At 40.1% G+C, this 17229-nt stretch overlaps 1 protein-coding gene across 1 annotated transcript; it reads left to right on the top strand.

The window, feature by feature from the left end:
- Positions 1-5132: 5132 nt before the first annotated feature.
- Positions 5133-16569, top strand: tat (tyrosine aminotransferase). The gene is made up of 12 exons (XM_054620243.1): positions 5133-5300; positions 6080-6384; positions 6815-6919; positions 7597-7664; positions 7894-8052; positions 8780-8918; positions 9083-9135; positions 12908-13060; positions 13160-13288; positions 14518-14601; positions 15572-15670; positions 15790-16569. Exons 1-12 carry the CDS (start codon positions 5296-5298, stop codon positions 15928-15930), a joined length of 1440 nt encoding a protein of 479 aa, XP_054476218.1. The 5' UTR covers positions 5133-5295; the 3' UTR covers positions 15931-16569.
- Positions 16570-17229: the final 660 nt, after the last annotated feature.

Genomic DNA, 17229 nt, shown 5'->3' with positions numbered 1-17229 from the left:
GTGAGGGGATGATGGTGTTGAAGGCAGAGCTGAAGTCTACAAACAGGATCCTGGCGTAGGTTCCTGAGGAGTCCAGATGTTGACTGTGTCGTCTACAGACCTGTTGGCCTTGTAGGGGAATTGCAAGGGTGGGTCGGTGAGGGTTTTGAGGTTGGACAGGACAAGGCACTCAAAAGACTTCATAACCACAGAGGTCAGGGCGACCGGCCTGTAGTGATTAAGTGCTGTGATCCTTGTTTTTGGGGGACAGGGACGATGGTGGAGGCCTTAAAGCAAGCTGGGACGTGGCATGTGTCCAGTAAGGTGTTGAAAATGTCTTTGAACACCGGAGACAGCTGATCTGCACAGGGCTTCAGGGTGGAGGGAGAGACTGAGTCTGGGCCGGCTGCTTAGTGGGGGTCGGACTGTCCCATTGTCTTTCAAAGCGACAGTAAAACTTGATCAGGTCGTTTGCCATGTGTAAGTCATAAATAGAGTGGGGGGCTTTAGGCTTGTATTTTGTTAAGAAGAGTCTCTTGCTCAGAGCTGGTGTTCACAGCCTTACTTAACATGTATTTTGACTCTTTAAACCTGTCCTTGTCCTGCTCGAGTTTGATTTAATCATAATCGACTACCACTATAGATTATATCTTAATGTTTGAGTCTACCTACATGTTTGAAGATTACATATATGACATACTGGAATTAGTGTGAATATAGAGAGTTTGAATGGTTTAAGATTTAGTAAATGACCAAAGGTTTTTAAAAAACAAGCAGCTGTGCACCAAAGCAAATGCAGGCATGAGAAGGAAGGGCATGCAGGAGCACAGGTGTGAAGCAGCTGAGTCAGGGACTTTCCAACTCCTTTAAGAAAAGATAGAGAGATGTTATGTGTGGTGACTGTGGTTCAGAAGGTAGAGTGGGTCGTCCCTCAATCAGAAGTCAATCCCCTGGCTCCTGTAGTCCATGTCGATGTCTCCTTGGGCAAGACACTTAACCCCATGTTGCTCTCGAAGGCTGTGCTGGCAGTGTGTAAATTGGTGTGAATGCTTAGATAGATCCTGATGGATGCATGGTAGCCCCTGTCTTCAGTGTATGAATGGGTGAATGATGACATGTAGTGTTAAAGCCATTTCTAGGTGGTTGGAAGACTAGAAAAGAGATATACAAGTACAGTCCATTTACCATTTATGGGAGGAGAGACATGAAAAAGTCCCCTTCCCCCAAAAAGAAAAGATAGAGAGATGTTACGCCAGGAAGAGAAACACAAAAAGAGGTTGCCATTCCCTTTTCAGAAAAGGCAAAGAGATACTATGCAAGGACTGTAGGCATTAAAAAAGACAAAAAGATGTTATTTAAGGAAAGGTGGTTGTGATAAGGGAAAGCTTAGCGCACCTGCAGATCAAAGGACACGTGGAAGACCATACAGATCAAAAGGCAGTGACACTGTATAAGATTGTGTCAAAAGTGATCTAAAGTGTTTTCCTCTCTGGTTGAAAATTTAACAAATTGTCTGTATTTGGGGAAGTAATGGCTGGGGTTACCTTTGTTAAAGTCGCCTGGGACCATAACTATAGAGTCCGGGTTGGTCCACTCCACACAAAGTAACACCGACAAGTATGAATGAAGCGAACTCACAGGGAGAGTAAAAGGGTTTGCAGTTTATGATAAAAATATTCCAGATCAAGATAACAGTAATGCAGAATCGCTGCCACCTGTCACTGTTAAATAAGTAAATATAAAAACAGATTCCTTCACCTTTCGATCTGCTCTGGATGGCTGGAGGCCTGCTGGCTGGAGTCCGGTATCATTCCACATAGCCAAGTCTCGATGAAGCACAAAACAGAGGATGAACAAATGTCACTGTTTTCACCACAAGTAGCTGAAAATCGTCCAGTTTGTTTCACAGTGAACGCACGTTGTAAAGAAATATCCCTGCTAGCGGTGTGCGAAATCGGCGTTGATGGAGAAGCACAAGCGCACCAGTTGGTTTCCTTCTCCTGCGCCGTTTCCTTGCATGTGTAAAGACTAAAATATCCAGTAATTCCACAATTGTTAAAAGAAAAGTGGGAAGTAAATCCTCTGGAGTTGTTTCCGAGGTGTTAATAAGCTCATCTCTGTTGAAATTGCTCAGGATATCACAGCAGAAAACTGAATTTACAATAAAACCAACACAAAACAATGCTCACCAACACACCAAGGCAACCATCCATGACTCCACCTTGACATGGGGCCGCCACATTGACTCCTGTCAATTTAAACATGGATTGGTTGTTTACAGTGTAATATTATCAGAGATAGGCAACTAGAAAAGCATAAATGCAGATGTCCTTCATGTGTGCAAACTTATCTATGACCTTGCTATTATAATCCAACAGTCCATGGATGATTTCATTTCAAATAGAAGGCAAGCTAGGGCATTCAACCTCTGCTGTCCCATTGTATTCCTTGTGAATGTCTTTATTCGTTTCAGGTGGAGTCCTCCAGGAGGTTCTTCACTTTTGCCTTATTTGTTAGATTCACAGGCTCAAGAGATGCTCTTATAGCATTTGACAGGCTAGTGGCCGTCTTGCCCCCCTGAATAAATTGCCAAAACCTGACTTACCATATAGCACAGTACTATACCATTTGTGACTTGCATGACACATCCATGGTATCATCTGCCTGCACAGCAACGATAGGTGCCAGCTGTTGAGCAACCTCAGCTGTTGAGCAACCTCATCCGTTGTTTTGAATAATGGCATTTTAAGGTGCGTTTGCCCTTGCTTTCCTTTGCTGTGACAGGAGTGTGTAGATGAAGCATAGAATTTGAATTTAAGATGCTACAGCTACACTAGTGCAACTGTGAAGCGAGCAATTCCTAATACAATATCCAAAGTAACCCATTCTACTGTAAAAATCTAACACATTAATGTTGTCCGTTTTAAGCCCTTATTCAGAAAAAGACAGGATTTCTATTAAGTTGTTTACATGGATGATGAAAATGAATATTCTACAAAAATTCTCTTTTACATGCAGTCGTTCATATTCTGATTAATGAAAAATGACCCAATGCTGCATCCAAATCACGGGGACCAATGAATCCCACCTCGACGCCATTCTCAATGCCCTAACATTTCGTTTATCATGTCAAATGAAGGAAAAGTAAAACGGCAGGATCTACGTGTGCCATTTTGCTTCTTTACGTCGAAATATGTTTTTCTTTTTTAAAGTTTTCCCCTTTGTGGCGGACTTGTTCATCCCTTTTAACACAGCCTGAACAACAAAGTAATTCATACGACTTCCTCAAACCACATCTACCCTACCTGGAGATTCATACTGGAGACTTTCTGGTCACAACACCACTTCTTAAACCTCCAGAATCACATTCATCACAATGCACTAATAGCCTTGTGCTATGCCTTAAACAGGCCCTATTATGCTATTTTCCAGGTGCATATTTTTATCTCAAGTTACGTAACAACATGTTTACATGCGTTAATGCTCATAATCCACCTTGTTTTTCTCATCCTGGCTGTCCTGCAGCACCTCTTCTCACCCTCTTTCTGAAATGCTCCGTTGTAGCGCTTGCTCCTTCCTCCAGAAAGCAAAGTCTGCTCTTATTGGTCAGCTAGCCCACTTTGTTGTGATTGGTCAACGTTTCACATTTCAAAAAATTACTTTTTTAACGTCAGTTCTGTAACATTATGACCTCATAAAGTTACAGAAGTGAAGGAGAGAATTCAATCGAGCTGTTTCAGGCAGCTTAGGAGCTTCTGAGGGGGAGGGTAACTCCTTTTAGGCGTGGACTTCAGGTTTTACACTCTACGGACCTTTTACATCTACAAAAATATATATAACACACTAAAGAAGAGGGAAAAAGTGGAAAGACAATAAAAGGGTCCACAAAAAGGTGAAATCCCGGTTTAATAATCGATCTATATCAAAGGATGGTGGTAATGCATATTTTTATTACTTTTATTAAATACCATTAAGAGAAAAACCAGTGACTATTTTAGCCTTTTAAATTAAATTCTGTCAGTAGTGTAGGCCAAATATAGGTTATGCTCTTCTGCCGTAGAGCTGTATTGTGGGAAGAAAATGTTTTTTGTCATTATTCATGCAAAAGTACAACATTATCTTTTTATTGCTCTTTTTTTTAACCACTTTTCATATGTTATTACTCTCAAAGGACCTACTATACCTTCACTGGCACTATTTCTCTAAAAGGGACTGTAAAATGAGCTGATGCTGAGCCCTGAAACCCCTCAAGAACAACATCAGCTAAATAACAGCTTGCCAGACTATTATGTGAGGAGTAGTTTTCCACAGATGTTGTTATAGTGTGACTGGCTTTTCTTTTTGCCTCCAGTGCCAGCCAGGTAGGTTTTTCCCTGTACTTACCGAAGGAAGTGGGATATATTAGAAAGATGCTCTCAGTGGCATAACAACCCAGGCAACAGCAATGTGTTTTGTCAAAAAAACTGTCTGTGACTGTTTGTCCATCTGACATATTGATTACAACCTAACATGCCCAGACAGTCCACGGGTTCACATCCACACATGTTTTTCTTGACCCAGGTATTAGCCTTAGTATATCATACTCATCATGAATAAGTAACTTTTTGTTTTGTCATTGACTTACAGTTACCTTTACTTGAGCCTACTTGTGGGGTAGTTTGACTTGTTTGGATTATTGAGTATAGAATATTTTGACATCCATTTGCTCAAGTTAGAGTCTAATTTTATAAATATGTCACTTTCTCATTATAGTTCTGCTGAAAGCAGCTTTAATCTGTATTTTTTTAAAATATTAATAATGGATCAAATAAGTACTATATGAATGCGGTCAGCTGTAGTAATGAACCCAAAGAGGATTATCACTCTGCAGGTTGTATTTACTCTATAATAAATATATTACCACGTATTAACAGTGCAGAGAAAAAGATACATTCACTATTTGAATATATAGGAATGCAGACATATTGCACTTTGCGCCCTCTCTTCTTTGATGCCAATGCGTATGACGCACTCCAGTGGAGGTGTCGTTTCGCCTGCGTAAAACCATAGACTTTAGCGTGGCACCCGTCCCCGCTGGTCCCCCCCTCCCTCCTCCCTGCCTATAATTGATAGCGCGGATGGTTCTTGTTAGTCATGCAAGAGGGGTGTAATGGCACAGCCCTCGGTCTCCACCAATGGAAATATGGGCAGAGCTCAACACCCATGTTTGGGGATCTTGATATATAATCGGCGTAAAACATCCCTAAAGGCTATTGTTCATCATCCTGCACAAGCTGCTTCTTATTGGAAAAAAAACAACTTTCTGTTGAATATTTAATGAGGTAAGTACGATATGATTTCTTATTTTATTTTAACATTTCAATGAATGGTCTGATAATAAACAAATGAGCTATGAATTGATTTGCATAAATGCATGTTTTGATTATGTTTGGGAGGAATACAGTCGGTAGCTGATCTTTCGAAGTTTATTTTTGCAACAGTCATTGATTTGTTATATATGTATTTATCCCATCTCTGACGGTTCTAGCGAGAAGGTATCACGAACAGATAGAACGGACTTTTGGATGATTGAAAAGTAACATGCAATTTTGAGAACCCAGCAGAATTAAAAGAGAGATTATAATATTTGAATATGCAGAATTAGGTGTGATCAACAGCATATCATCTTTATTCTGGGTTATTTAAATTTGTTTGTTTTTGTCAGTATTGCCAAAGAGAAATCTACACTGTTGTAAGAAGTGTTTCTGTCCTCTGCTCAAGTGACAGTAGCATAAAATACACTGGTACTGGTACTGGTCTAAAGAGCATGTTAAAGTTGCAGCAGATTGCAGGGTAGCAAATATTGAGTATTTATTATAGTTTTGGGCAGTTTAAGCTATAATCATCTTTTTTATAAAATTATAAAATGAATGTAAGTCAAATCTTAATTTCTAAAGTAACTAGTAACTATAGCTATCTGATAAATGTAAAAAAAGTACTATATTTACCCCTGAACTGTAAATATACATATAATACCTGAATTAAGCACTTCAAGAGTAAATTAAAGTACAATTTTGTGTGTTTTGCTGCTCTCACCCTCATCGCCCATTATCCTCATCAGTTCCAGGATGGATAACAAGTCTTACTTGGTTCAAATGAATGGGATTGGGGTCCACGGCAAAAGCACCGTCAACAGCAAAAGCCTGAATGGGGCCGGAGTCAATGGGAAGGGAGTGCACGGGAATGGCGTCCTCCACGTGAGTGTGAATGGCAGCCTGTATCCGACCAAGGCCAAGAGCCGCAGGCAGAGATGGGAAGTGAAGCCCTCTGAGATGGCCAACAACACGCTCAATCCCATCAGAGCCATTGTGGATGGGATGCAGCTCACTCCGAACCCGGATAAACCCATGATCTCGCTTTCCATAGGTGAGTTTCTGCATGACTAAATATGTGGTTTAAACAATTCCAGGGATGCAGCTTTGTCACTTACATGCAATGCAAATATTGTTATTCTAATAATGTATAACTATAATCAATAAATAATGACTACCCCATTAGAGTTTCAATTACTTTCTAGTATTGGAAACCAACCAGGCCAATAAGTTACCTATATGATATGATACTACTGATACGTACATATGCAATGGCATATTGTCCATTGACTGGCGTCCACAAAATTTATTTTAGCTTTTTTATCTAGTACAGATATATGGTTTCTTACACATGTAACCACTATATTCCACATATATATATATTTTTTTAGAAGCATACTTTGTTGTTGTCGTCGTTGTTTGATGCTTGATATTTGCGCCCTGTCACTGTTGACTGAATGCCTCCCATCACATCTGTTCCCCAGGGGATCCCACTGTCTTTGGAAACTTGCCTACAGATAAAGCCGTGCTGCAGGCCATGAAAGATGCCATAGACTCCCAAAAATTCAATGGATACGCTCCTTCTGTTGGTGAGTTGCACAAACCAGCAAAAGAAAAAATCCAAGGCAAACTTCTTAAATGCACGGAAGTTAAGAAATGTGATTTTACTTAGGCCTCAAAAGCCGTAAAACAGAAGGTAAAGGTGAGATGTTTTGGTGGTTTTTCAGCTACATTAGGTGCATGGATAGATTACTGAACGAGCCTACCGAGCACAGGCCTAGGGGCCCAAAGTGTCAGGGGCCCCCCTTCACCTACAAATTGTCACACAAATAGACATTAACCAACCAGGGAGAGACTGAAATGACAGAAAAGAGACACAAAATGACTACAAGAGACACAAAATAACTTAAAAGAGACACAAAACAACCACAAAGAGACAAAACATGACTACGAAGAGATACAAGACAACTACAAAGAGCCACTTAACAATTACAAAGTCTTGCTCCTAAGTTAAGAGATGTGTATGAGAACGTTTTTCATTTTAGTGCCCAGGAGCCCCTTATGTCTAATGATACACCCTTTAACTTCTGTTGTAAAATTTCGTAAACAGAAATTGTCAGATGTCAGTGAATCACATGCTCATGTTTACCAACTCCCAGCAGTCACTGGAGTGAGACAATGTAGTGGCGATTAAAGGACTAAGCTGTTGCATTAATGCATCTCTGTTTGCATGTGCTGCATGTTTTTTTTGTGTGTCCACTGGCAGGTTATCTGAAGAGCCGACAGGCAGTGGCCAACTTCTACAGCTGCCCCGAGGCACCACTGGAGGCAGAGGTGCTTACTCCCCCAACACCTCTAACCTTTGCTAACACATTTATTCTAAACTCGGCACTCGCAATATAATGCTCACAATAAATAGAATCAGATTGTAATACATGAGAGTGCATGTCTTGGAAGTTAATCTACTTGCTACAGTGACTTTATTGGCTGTTGTTGTTTGCATTGATATGTGTTATTGGAGTCTATGCTCTCAAAAAGTCAAGTGCACCACGCTCTCTTCCAGGATGTGATTTTGACCAGCGGCTGCAGTCAGGCCATTGACCTGGCTATCAGTGTCCTGTGTAACCCAGGGGACAACATCCTGGTCCCATGCCCAGGCTTCTCCTTATATAAGACTCTGGCTGTCTCCATGGGCATCGAGGTCAAACTCTATAACCTGCTGGTAAGTAGGACGGGGGTCCGTTAAACTATTAAACATTTAACTCTCGCATACATTGATGGCATTTCACAAAATTTTGTGGACATTATGCGTTCTCCATCACACAGTGTCTTTTTTCCTAGACTTTACATCTGTCACCCAGATAATAACAATGGCTGTTCTTGCCCTGGGAAGCTTTTGCAACGGTAACATCTTCAAGGCTTTAAAATATCAGATTTCTTTTTGCAGCAATACTGCAGTTAGCCACTGCAACTCTAACCTCGGAGCCCAATATAGTATATAGAAACCTAAATCAGTGGTGGTGCTGTCACTTTAATTCAATTTATTTTCCAAATGAAGAGACATTCGTATGACCACAGGCCAAAGAAACAACTCAGCAGTGTTGCAAACCATTCCAAACAGGCGTTGTAAGACGTGAAATGAATGTGAAGGAGGTTTGAGGGATCGAAACATTTTCCACGTTTGTGGACGTCACATTTGAAACATATTTCTGATAGGCTTAAATCTTAAAAAAAAGTTAATTACAATGAATGATTGAGCAGCCGTTCAAGGACTGATACACTGTGTAACTGTTAACAACCTTATCCTGGCTGGCTTTCACCTTGTTGTAGCAGGTTGCTTTCTCATATTCAGTAACAGTGACTACCCCTGAACATTATCAAGACACGGGTGTATTGTCACGCACGATAAAGTTTCCGCCCTCACCCTGACATCCCTCTTTGATTTGCAGCCAGAGAAGTCTTGGGAGGTCGACCTGCAACATATGGAGAGCCTGATTGACGAGAGGACATCCTGTCTGATTGTTACCAATCCGTCCAACCCGTGCGGCTCCGTCTTCAGCGAGGAACACCTGAAGAAAATCCTCAAAGGTTAGCTGCAGTTCTGCCCAGCTCTGCTTTGGTAGGAATAGGGAAGTTCAAATTCCTGAAAAGGTTTGAATTGGCAAGCACAGTTGAAGTCAGGGGGCGGAAATTTGGACTAAGACGTCATCATCTTAGTGGAACAATATAGTGATTGATTTGTTTTTTTTCAGTGGCCTCCAAACACTGCGTCCCCATTCTGGCCGATGAAATCTACAGCGATATGGTGAGTTTAACCACACAAACAGGGCTTGGCCCAGCTTTAACACCAGCGCGGCACATTTTTTGCCACAGTTACAGCAGAGGTTGTGTTTCATTTGGTGGTATTTGCCCTGGCTCTGGGTGGAGGTTGGACAACCCCACATCAGCACAGGGGGGATTAGGGGCCATGTGCTGTGAATGAGGCCTGGAAGCAGCTACCCAGTGAGATGGGTACGCTGGATGAGCAGGGGGCATGGGGGTCAGCGAGGGCAAGCAGTGGGGGGTGGGCAAGGGGTATAGCATTTTAGCCTCAGGCTATGTGCATGAGCATGTTCCAAAGTGCCATGGTGTTCTGATATAAAGGCAATATCTCTTTAGATCTTAATACAACGAAACTGCACTGTGAATCATGTACTTTATGCTTTGAAGTGTCTCGATTGAGTTTCAAAAGAGTCCATGGACATCTGTGTAGGGATGAGGATCTTCGCCCAGGAGACTGCTGTTTGTGTCCTGTGTAAACCGAGAACTTTAGTTGCCTAAATCCAAACCAGGTGCCTTAACTGTTTTTAGATTTTTGTTTCAACTTCGTTATCATTTAAGCCTAAGCAAGATATTTTAACTAAACCATGTAGTATTGTATTGTTTTTTTCTTAAGTTTAGTTTTTTCTTTCAATTTACAATTTTAACCACATGTTTCAAACTGTCACAAAATGCCAATTGCAATCTGGGAGGAATTAAGTTTCCCTTGAAACATGATTGAGAGAGCCAATTGAAAGTAAAGAAGTGCTTTCATTCAGAAGACTGCTGTTTGTGTCCAGTGTGAACCAAAATAATTGGTTGTGTTTTTCTTTCGCGTCAGCTTCATAGTAATTTTAAGTCGAATCATGATGTTTTTTTTACTAAACCCAACCAAGAAGTTTTGTAGCGTTTTATGTTTTGTTTTGTTTCAATTTACAACGTTAACCACGTGTTTCAAACTGTTTAATACTGTAGGGAATATATGTTTCTTTTTTAACGTAATTAATAGTGCAGTTTAGTTTTATTGGGATGTAATTTTGTTAAATTTTGAGTTATCACATTTCAGAGTAAATTCCTGAAACGGCATACATTACCTCAAATGTTTCTAAGAAAACAACATTGCCAGTACATTCAGTCCAAAGCGTAGGCATCAATGTCGGCCTTGAGACACCTGTACTGGTCAAACCTTTGTCGGAGGTCATGCAAACATGTACACAGGTATCCACATGTACTTGGACTCCTGAACACACAGACACACACACACAGTCTGAATATTGTTGCTCAATAAAAAAGTGGAGATAAGGTAAGAGTTGAATTGTGTACCAGTAGTTTTCCACAGAGGTAACATTCTGATATGGTGATAAATACAAATCAAGGGGGGTGTCTAAAAGCATCTTTCAGCCTTTGATTCACTGAATTCCACCTCACCTGCTTAAGTTGTTTTATTTATTCAACTACGGTCAGTTACTGCTAGTGCTTCTGTTGAAGATGTATTAGTATTGTGAAATTAAATTGACCAATAGAGGTTTGTTAGAGAGCTTGTGTCTCATTCATCTAAGTGCAGGGACTGCTTTAGTTGGCTCACGTCGTTACAGGAACACCCACTTTTTCTTCGATTCTCTCTTAAAAAACACAAAAAATGGCAGCCACATGGTGGCTGTTCAAAACACATATGGTGTAAATTTCTGCATAGCAACTTTGCCACAATAAAAACTACAACCATACCAGAGATTTGTCTCCATTTCCAAAGCAGCTCCTTCCTTTAAAAAATTGTGCTATAGCAAAAAAAAGTTGTCCTAAACCAATACATTACTTGGGCGTTCCTGTAAAACATGTCAGGAACATTTCAAGTAGGTTTCTAATCTATGAAATCCAATTTGGTAGAAAACTATGGCGGTGGTAGTGGCTGGAACCGCTTACTATCTGAAAGAACCTTCAGAACCAGCAGTTTATCATGAACTGCATGGTGCGTGGCCTTTTGTATTTCACAAGAAGTGTAAGTCTAAGTCCTGTGCGTTATTATCATACTCAGCCAGGCCATTACATAATGTTTGCTCCTCTGCTGTTTCTTCTGATGGGATATGCTTTCATGTTATATTCAGAATTTTTGGAGGGCTAGTCCGTAGGGATTGGTGCGAGTGGAAAAGTTTGTATTCAGGGTTGTTGGGTTCTTTCACAAACCCCCACAGTCTGACCATTTAACACTGAACCCAAGCAGACCAGAATGACTTTGCACTTTTGTGGCTGCATGTGTTTGCAATCAATGCAGATGACAGGTTTTGGCGCTGAAGGAGCATGTGAGGAATGGGGCCGTGTGGTGGATGGAGAGCTAGAAGGGGGAGTGTTTTGCGGGTCAAAGACAAGGGATCTAAGGACTGCACCAGCCAAGCAAGGCTCAGTCAGTCCATTTGTTTCTTGAATAAGTAAATTATGTGCTCACAACATATATCTACACAATCTAGGTACTCTCTGTGCATGTAAAGTCGATCAGTATCGTCATCCCTAATTTATTAGTACCTAACCAATGGCTATAGATGATAAAGTTGGTGACTGCTCCATGGTTATCTGGCTGAACCTCTCCATACTGAACATAATGTTTTATGTATTCCTACTATTCAATTCAATTCAATTCAGTTTATTTTGTATAGCCCAGAATCACAAATTACAAATTTGCCTCAGAGGGCTTTACAATCTGTGCACATGCGACATCCTCTGTCCTTCCCTCACATCGGCACAGGAAAAACTCCCCTAAATACTAGAAGGAAGGGGGGTCAAAAACCAGATGCCAAGAACTGCTTAAAATTGGAGAGCTATCCAGGCACATGTCTGATGTTGCTGTTATGTCATTCACAGCATCTAGCCAATAGGATGCGGGGCAGTTCCCCTGCTCTGAGCCAAAGCTGTTTGGCTTTAATGAAAACCAGCTTTCCATGTGGTTACTTTACATCACCCTTTCCCTTAAAGCCTCGCTCTCTCCTACTCTCTCTTGCTTTAAAATGGTTCATATGGTTTATATATAACAGAGATACTATCCTCGTCTTGTATGATTAGGAAGATTAGCTTCTGAAAATGTTTAAGACATGCTATTTGTCTTATAAATGGGGAAAAATAAACAATTGTTCCCTGTAGCTTTAAATACTTGATTTAACAATGAGACAAATTACGATGTGTAATGTGAAAAGGTTCAATAGGTGGGACAAACAAAGCCTCGGTTTTATGCAGTGTTTTTTTTTTGTGTCTTTCAGTTCCGTGCATTGGTTTTGGTTCATAACTTTATTGCTTTTGTTTACTACACTTGACGCTCTGAACAACCTAATTTCCGTCTGCAGCGGGCAAAAGCAGCAGTCAATCACATGAAGCCACCAGCTTGGGAGCAAAGTGGAGCATTTAGCTGCTAAAGAGCCAGACATTTTCTCAGGAGATTGTGGAAACCAAAAATGGGAATAACACGGAGAATACTGGTTTTATATCCACGAAGTGGTAAATAAGCCATTGTTTGTTAAAGCCAGAGTTGGTAATGTTGAGAAACTAGCAAGAATACGATAGATTTTTTTAATTATCTTAATTATTTACCAATAAAAGTAGCTAGCAGCACTGGCTCCAAAAGGATCCAAATCTATTGAGGTAGTTGCCGAGTTTGACAACAGTGACAGACCGTTCCTTCAGGCCTCCCTGAAAAGCCATTCCCCCCAAATGACCATAATGAATGTAAACAACAAGTAATGGATGATTTTTGCAATCTGAATGTATTTTATCTTGTCATTTGCTCCTGTCCTCAGGCTTTCCCTGGTGTCAGTTGTCCCTCCATGGCGTCTCTCAGCAGTGACGTTCCCATCCTTTCCTGCAGCGGCTTGGCTAAGCGCTGGCTGGTTCCCGGTTGGAGGATGGGATGGATCCTCATCCATGACAGGAATGATATATTTGGATCCAAAGTACGTAGGCTTTATTTGTGCATTATTCTTTTAACAGAGAAAGAATGAGAAGACTCATAGATAACAGTTATATTCACCTACTATATGTCTCCACTGCAGATTCGACAGGGTCTGGTGAAACTGACCCAACGTATTCTGGGAGCCTGCAGTATCGTCCAGGGTGCCCTGGAGAGCATCCTCAACAACACACCTCAAAGCTTCTACAACAACACCATCAGCTTTCTGAAGGTAAACATGGGGACGATGAGTAATATCTTTTTTTATACAATACATCTTTTTACCATCTCTTTATGTTACTGCGACAAAAGTACAGTCTTACTGATACTCCGGAGCCCAAGTCTGTCGGTTGACACCTTCCTGGATAGTGTTGTAGTCCATTTCATAGCCAACGTCATGATTACCTTAGCGTGTTAGCTAGAGGCAAAACCAATGAAAGACTGGAGTCAAACACAAATCACCTCGTAACAGTAGGTTAAAGTTACACATTGAAAATGTCTTCTTGTGTGTTGTTGGGTGCTAGTATCGATATTCCATTCATTTAAGATGATAAACTAAGTATCATTGTAAATGCTGTGATTCTGAGCTCTAGCAAGATACAATATTGTTTAAGGGTTTCAGACACGGAGAGAAAATGTTGCTAAAAGTTTAGCCTAGCCTGCGACTAACTTCCCCTGCCGGCATTGCTGCTGCACTCTGCCGTAATGGACAGCTCGACTATTAGAGAGATGGAGATATGGCCTGCTGTTGGGCTCATCTTCTGCAACCAGCACCAAAGCAAGGGGGAACCGGCAAGCCAACCAGCAAACCGCTGGCTACTTAGCCCGCTTTGCTAATCCAGCTTCCACCCAACACTGGTCACGGAAAGTGATCTGACCAAAATTGTAATTTATCCGGAGATAGCCATGTGCTTTCCTACCCTGTCACAAAAGGGCATGTGGATGAAGCACAAAGTTAATTCATTTCACTCATTTAGCTGCTGGCAAATTAGTCAGCTACTTGCTAACACCACCATGCTAAAGTTACACTTGACACAGAAAACGAGCCTAACAGCGGGCTTGTGTCCAGCGGCCGCGCTGGGTTTATGTTACCTCTGCCTCACTTCTTGCTGCTAGAAGACAACTTAGCTTAGATGAGAGCAGACATGAGCTCCACAGACTAGCTAGCCAACTAGCCAGCTCTGGTGATGGACAAGCTAGCTAGATAACTAGCCAGCCATCCTGGCTTTTTATATTTTATACATCTTGTGTATATTGTGCAGCATATATAAGATAAGGAGTACAATATAAATATGGAAAGGCCCTGTTCTGGGGAAATATAGTTTTTACTCATAATCCTTTATTTTATCCTGTAAATTTATGTGACCAAATTATTTCTTCTCTTCAGTTCTCTGATTATAATGTTAATAAAAAAATGTTTTGCTTTACTTTATTTTATTCCAACTTACTTTTCTTCCTCAGACCAACTCTGAGATTTGTTTCAATGAGCTGTGCACCGTCCCTGGCCTGAACCCTGTCATGCCCTCAGGAGCCATGTACCTCATGGTGAGTACTAGAAGTGTGTGTGGTCTATCTCATTTATGTACATATGGGTGTATTTATATTTTTTATAAAAAAAAGTTGCAACCTGAAATTTAAATATCTCATTTATTCTATTAATTACAATAAAAATCAAAATAAGCCCCTGTGAATTACAAGCCGTTACAGTACAGCATCTCAAAATTGATTTATAAATAAAAAAGTATTTATAAAAGTGGGAAAGAATCAATAAAATTAAATTAGTATGCCATTTTGAGGAAGGTGCTGGACATTTTTATGTAGCTGTTGCAGGTGTTGTAAAAATAATGATTTTCTAACAGGAAAAAAATAATCTTTAAATAGACCAGATTTACCAAACTTAAAGGTCAAATATCATGCTCATTTCCAGGTTCATACTTGTATTTTGGGTTTCTACAAGAACATGTTTACATGTTCTAGTAGGAACATGTTATAATGTTCAAAAAAAGTCTTAATTTGTGTCATACTGTCTGTCTAAATATACATGTATTCAACTTCTGTCTGAGATGCTCCGTTTTAGCACGTTACAATGGTATTACATTGCTAGCTTGGGTCCATGTTTACTTCCTGAAAGCAGAAATAAACTAACATTTAAAACTGTTAAAATAGTCTACATATTGTATAGTTGAGACGTCACAACCATATGGAAATCCTGGCGGCTCATTTAAAGGCACAGTTTCTGAATACCAGATTTATGTATTTCTCCATAGATTGAACGTTTTCACACTGTCACACTATTTATATAGCACCTAGAGTAGCTTTAATAAAAATTCTTGAAAATCTCACTTTTTACAATATGGGACCTTTAATGGGCAGTGTTACATGTTAAATTATAAATCTTCCACATTAATCTTATCTATACTGAACATGCATGTGAAATATCATTCAACGGTATTTTATTACATTTAAAGCGGTTTGAATATGAATTAGAGGATAATGTCTGTGCATGTTTGTCCAGGTGGGGATCAACATGGATCACTTTCCAGAATTTAAGGACGATGTGGACTTTACCCAACAGCTGGTGACCGAGCAGTCTGTCTTCTGTCTGCCTGCCTCAGTAAGGCACCTTCTTCCTCATTTATCCATTTTTCACTTTACACCAACTTACTCGAATTTTGAATAATGATGTGTGACCCTTTTAATAATTGAGGCTGTCCATTTTCTGCCCTCTCCCAGGCGTTTGAGTACCCTAACTTCTTTCGCATCGTGGTGACGGTGCCGGAGGAGATGATGGTGGAGGCCTGCAGTCGGATCAAGGAGTTCTGCCAGTGCCACTATCGGCCCCGCAGCCGGGACAGCAACGATCTGGACAAATGATAAGTCAGAGCTGGACCAGTTCGATGACATTGCGCCATGTGGAGACCAAAGCCTAGAGGATAAAATAATTGTCCACTAGTTACATATTCTGAGCTGGAATCAGCTTTGAAATTTTATTCCACCTTGTTAGGAAGTTAGAGATGTAGAAGTCGGAAGACAAAACTGTTGTTGGTATTGTCATCAATGTGGCAACAAAAAAGCTTGGAAGCGACACATCTGATTGTCCACCGATGGAGTGATTTTTGATGTAAACCGTATACAATGAGCAGACCCAATATTTATATTTTATACAGGCAGCGTATATATGACTTGTTCTTGTGTATTTATATAATTTGTGTAATGCTTTGTATGTCAATGTGATGTAACGTCTATGATATCAAACTGCAGGATTATAGCCAGCTGACTTCTTTGCTATCACAATTATTGGAACTGAATATATATTTTAATATCCATTTTTTTAAACGATACGCATTGATAGTCTTCTGCATACTCTGCTAGAAAACGACTTTCGAATACATTGGCACGCTCTTTATCAGAATATTCCCTGTATATTGTTTGTATGTTAATTGTGTGTCACATTGAATCACACACGTGTGTATATATATATCAAAAAAAACTACCTAATAAAAACATGTTGACTTAATGAAAGTCAGTGTCAATCTTACACTACTTTTTGTCTGGACTGAGATTTCATTGCAACTATGTATTGCAGTGAAATCTTGACATTCATGGAGGACTTTTGGTGCTGCCCTGATCTTTCCTCTAATGCCACCATGAGGTCGGCATTCTAGGTCTTGGGAGTAAAAAGTCTTGATCCCCCTCAGGATCAAATGTAACAACTCTGGTGATCCTCTACTCTCGAATTTATGGTAACATGTTCTTGGAACAATCTTGGAAAGCAAAACTGCCCTTATTAAAAAAAAAAAATACATATAGATATTGAAATATCTTTTCCCGTCATTCAAATAAAAGCATCAAAAGGGAGAAGTTTTTGAGAATAAACATTTTAATTTATACTTGTGCTGTAAAATTAACACAAAGGAATCTCAATGCTAGTGAGCAACTTCCCTTTAAAGACATAGATGTCCTTTAAGGCCATCATACTCTTGGCTTGTTTTTTCAGTATTTAGCATGTCTTATTATATTTGAAGATTGTGAGAGTTTTATCATTGATATGTTAGGATAAATATCACAAAAGTCACAAATTTCTCCTTCCAATCGAAAGCATTTGTACGTTAGGAGCACAGTGCAGTGATACAAGTTCACCATCTAATGTTGAACTGAAAACATTACAGATGA

The sequence above is a fragment of the Anoplopoma fimbria genome, chromosome 19 (assembly GCF_027596085.1).
Source record: "Anoplopoma fimbria isolate UVic2021 breed Golden Eagle Sablefish chromosome 19, Afim_UVic_2022, whole genome shotgun sequence".
In the NCBI taxonomy this organism is placed as follows: Eukaryota; Metazoa; Chordata; class Actinopteri; order Perciformes; family Anoplopomatidae; genus Anoplopoma; species Anoplopoma fimbria.
The sequence above is the reverse complement of the archived record's forward strand: the minus strand, read 5'-3'. Positions and strand labels throughout refer to the sequence as shown.

Bases quoted from the DNA above. Each gene is read 5' to 3' on its own strand.
- tat (XM_054620243.1), top strand. The intron at 13,061-13,159 runs GTACGTAGGCTT...TCTCCACTGCAG, and splicing joins ATGATATATTTGGATCCAAA to ATTCGACAGGGTCTGGTGAA. The intron at 14,602-15,571 runs GTGAGTACTAGA...ATGTTTGTCCAG, and splicing joins CAGGAGCCATGTACCTCATG to GTGGGGATCAACATGGATCA.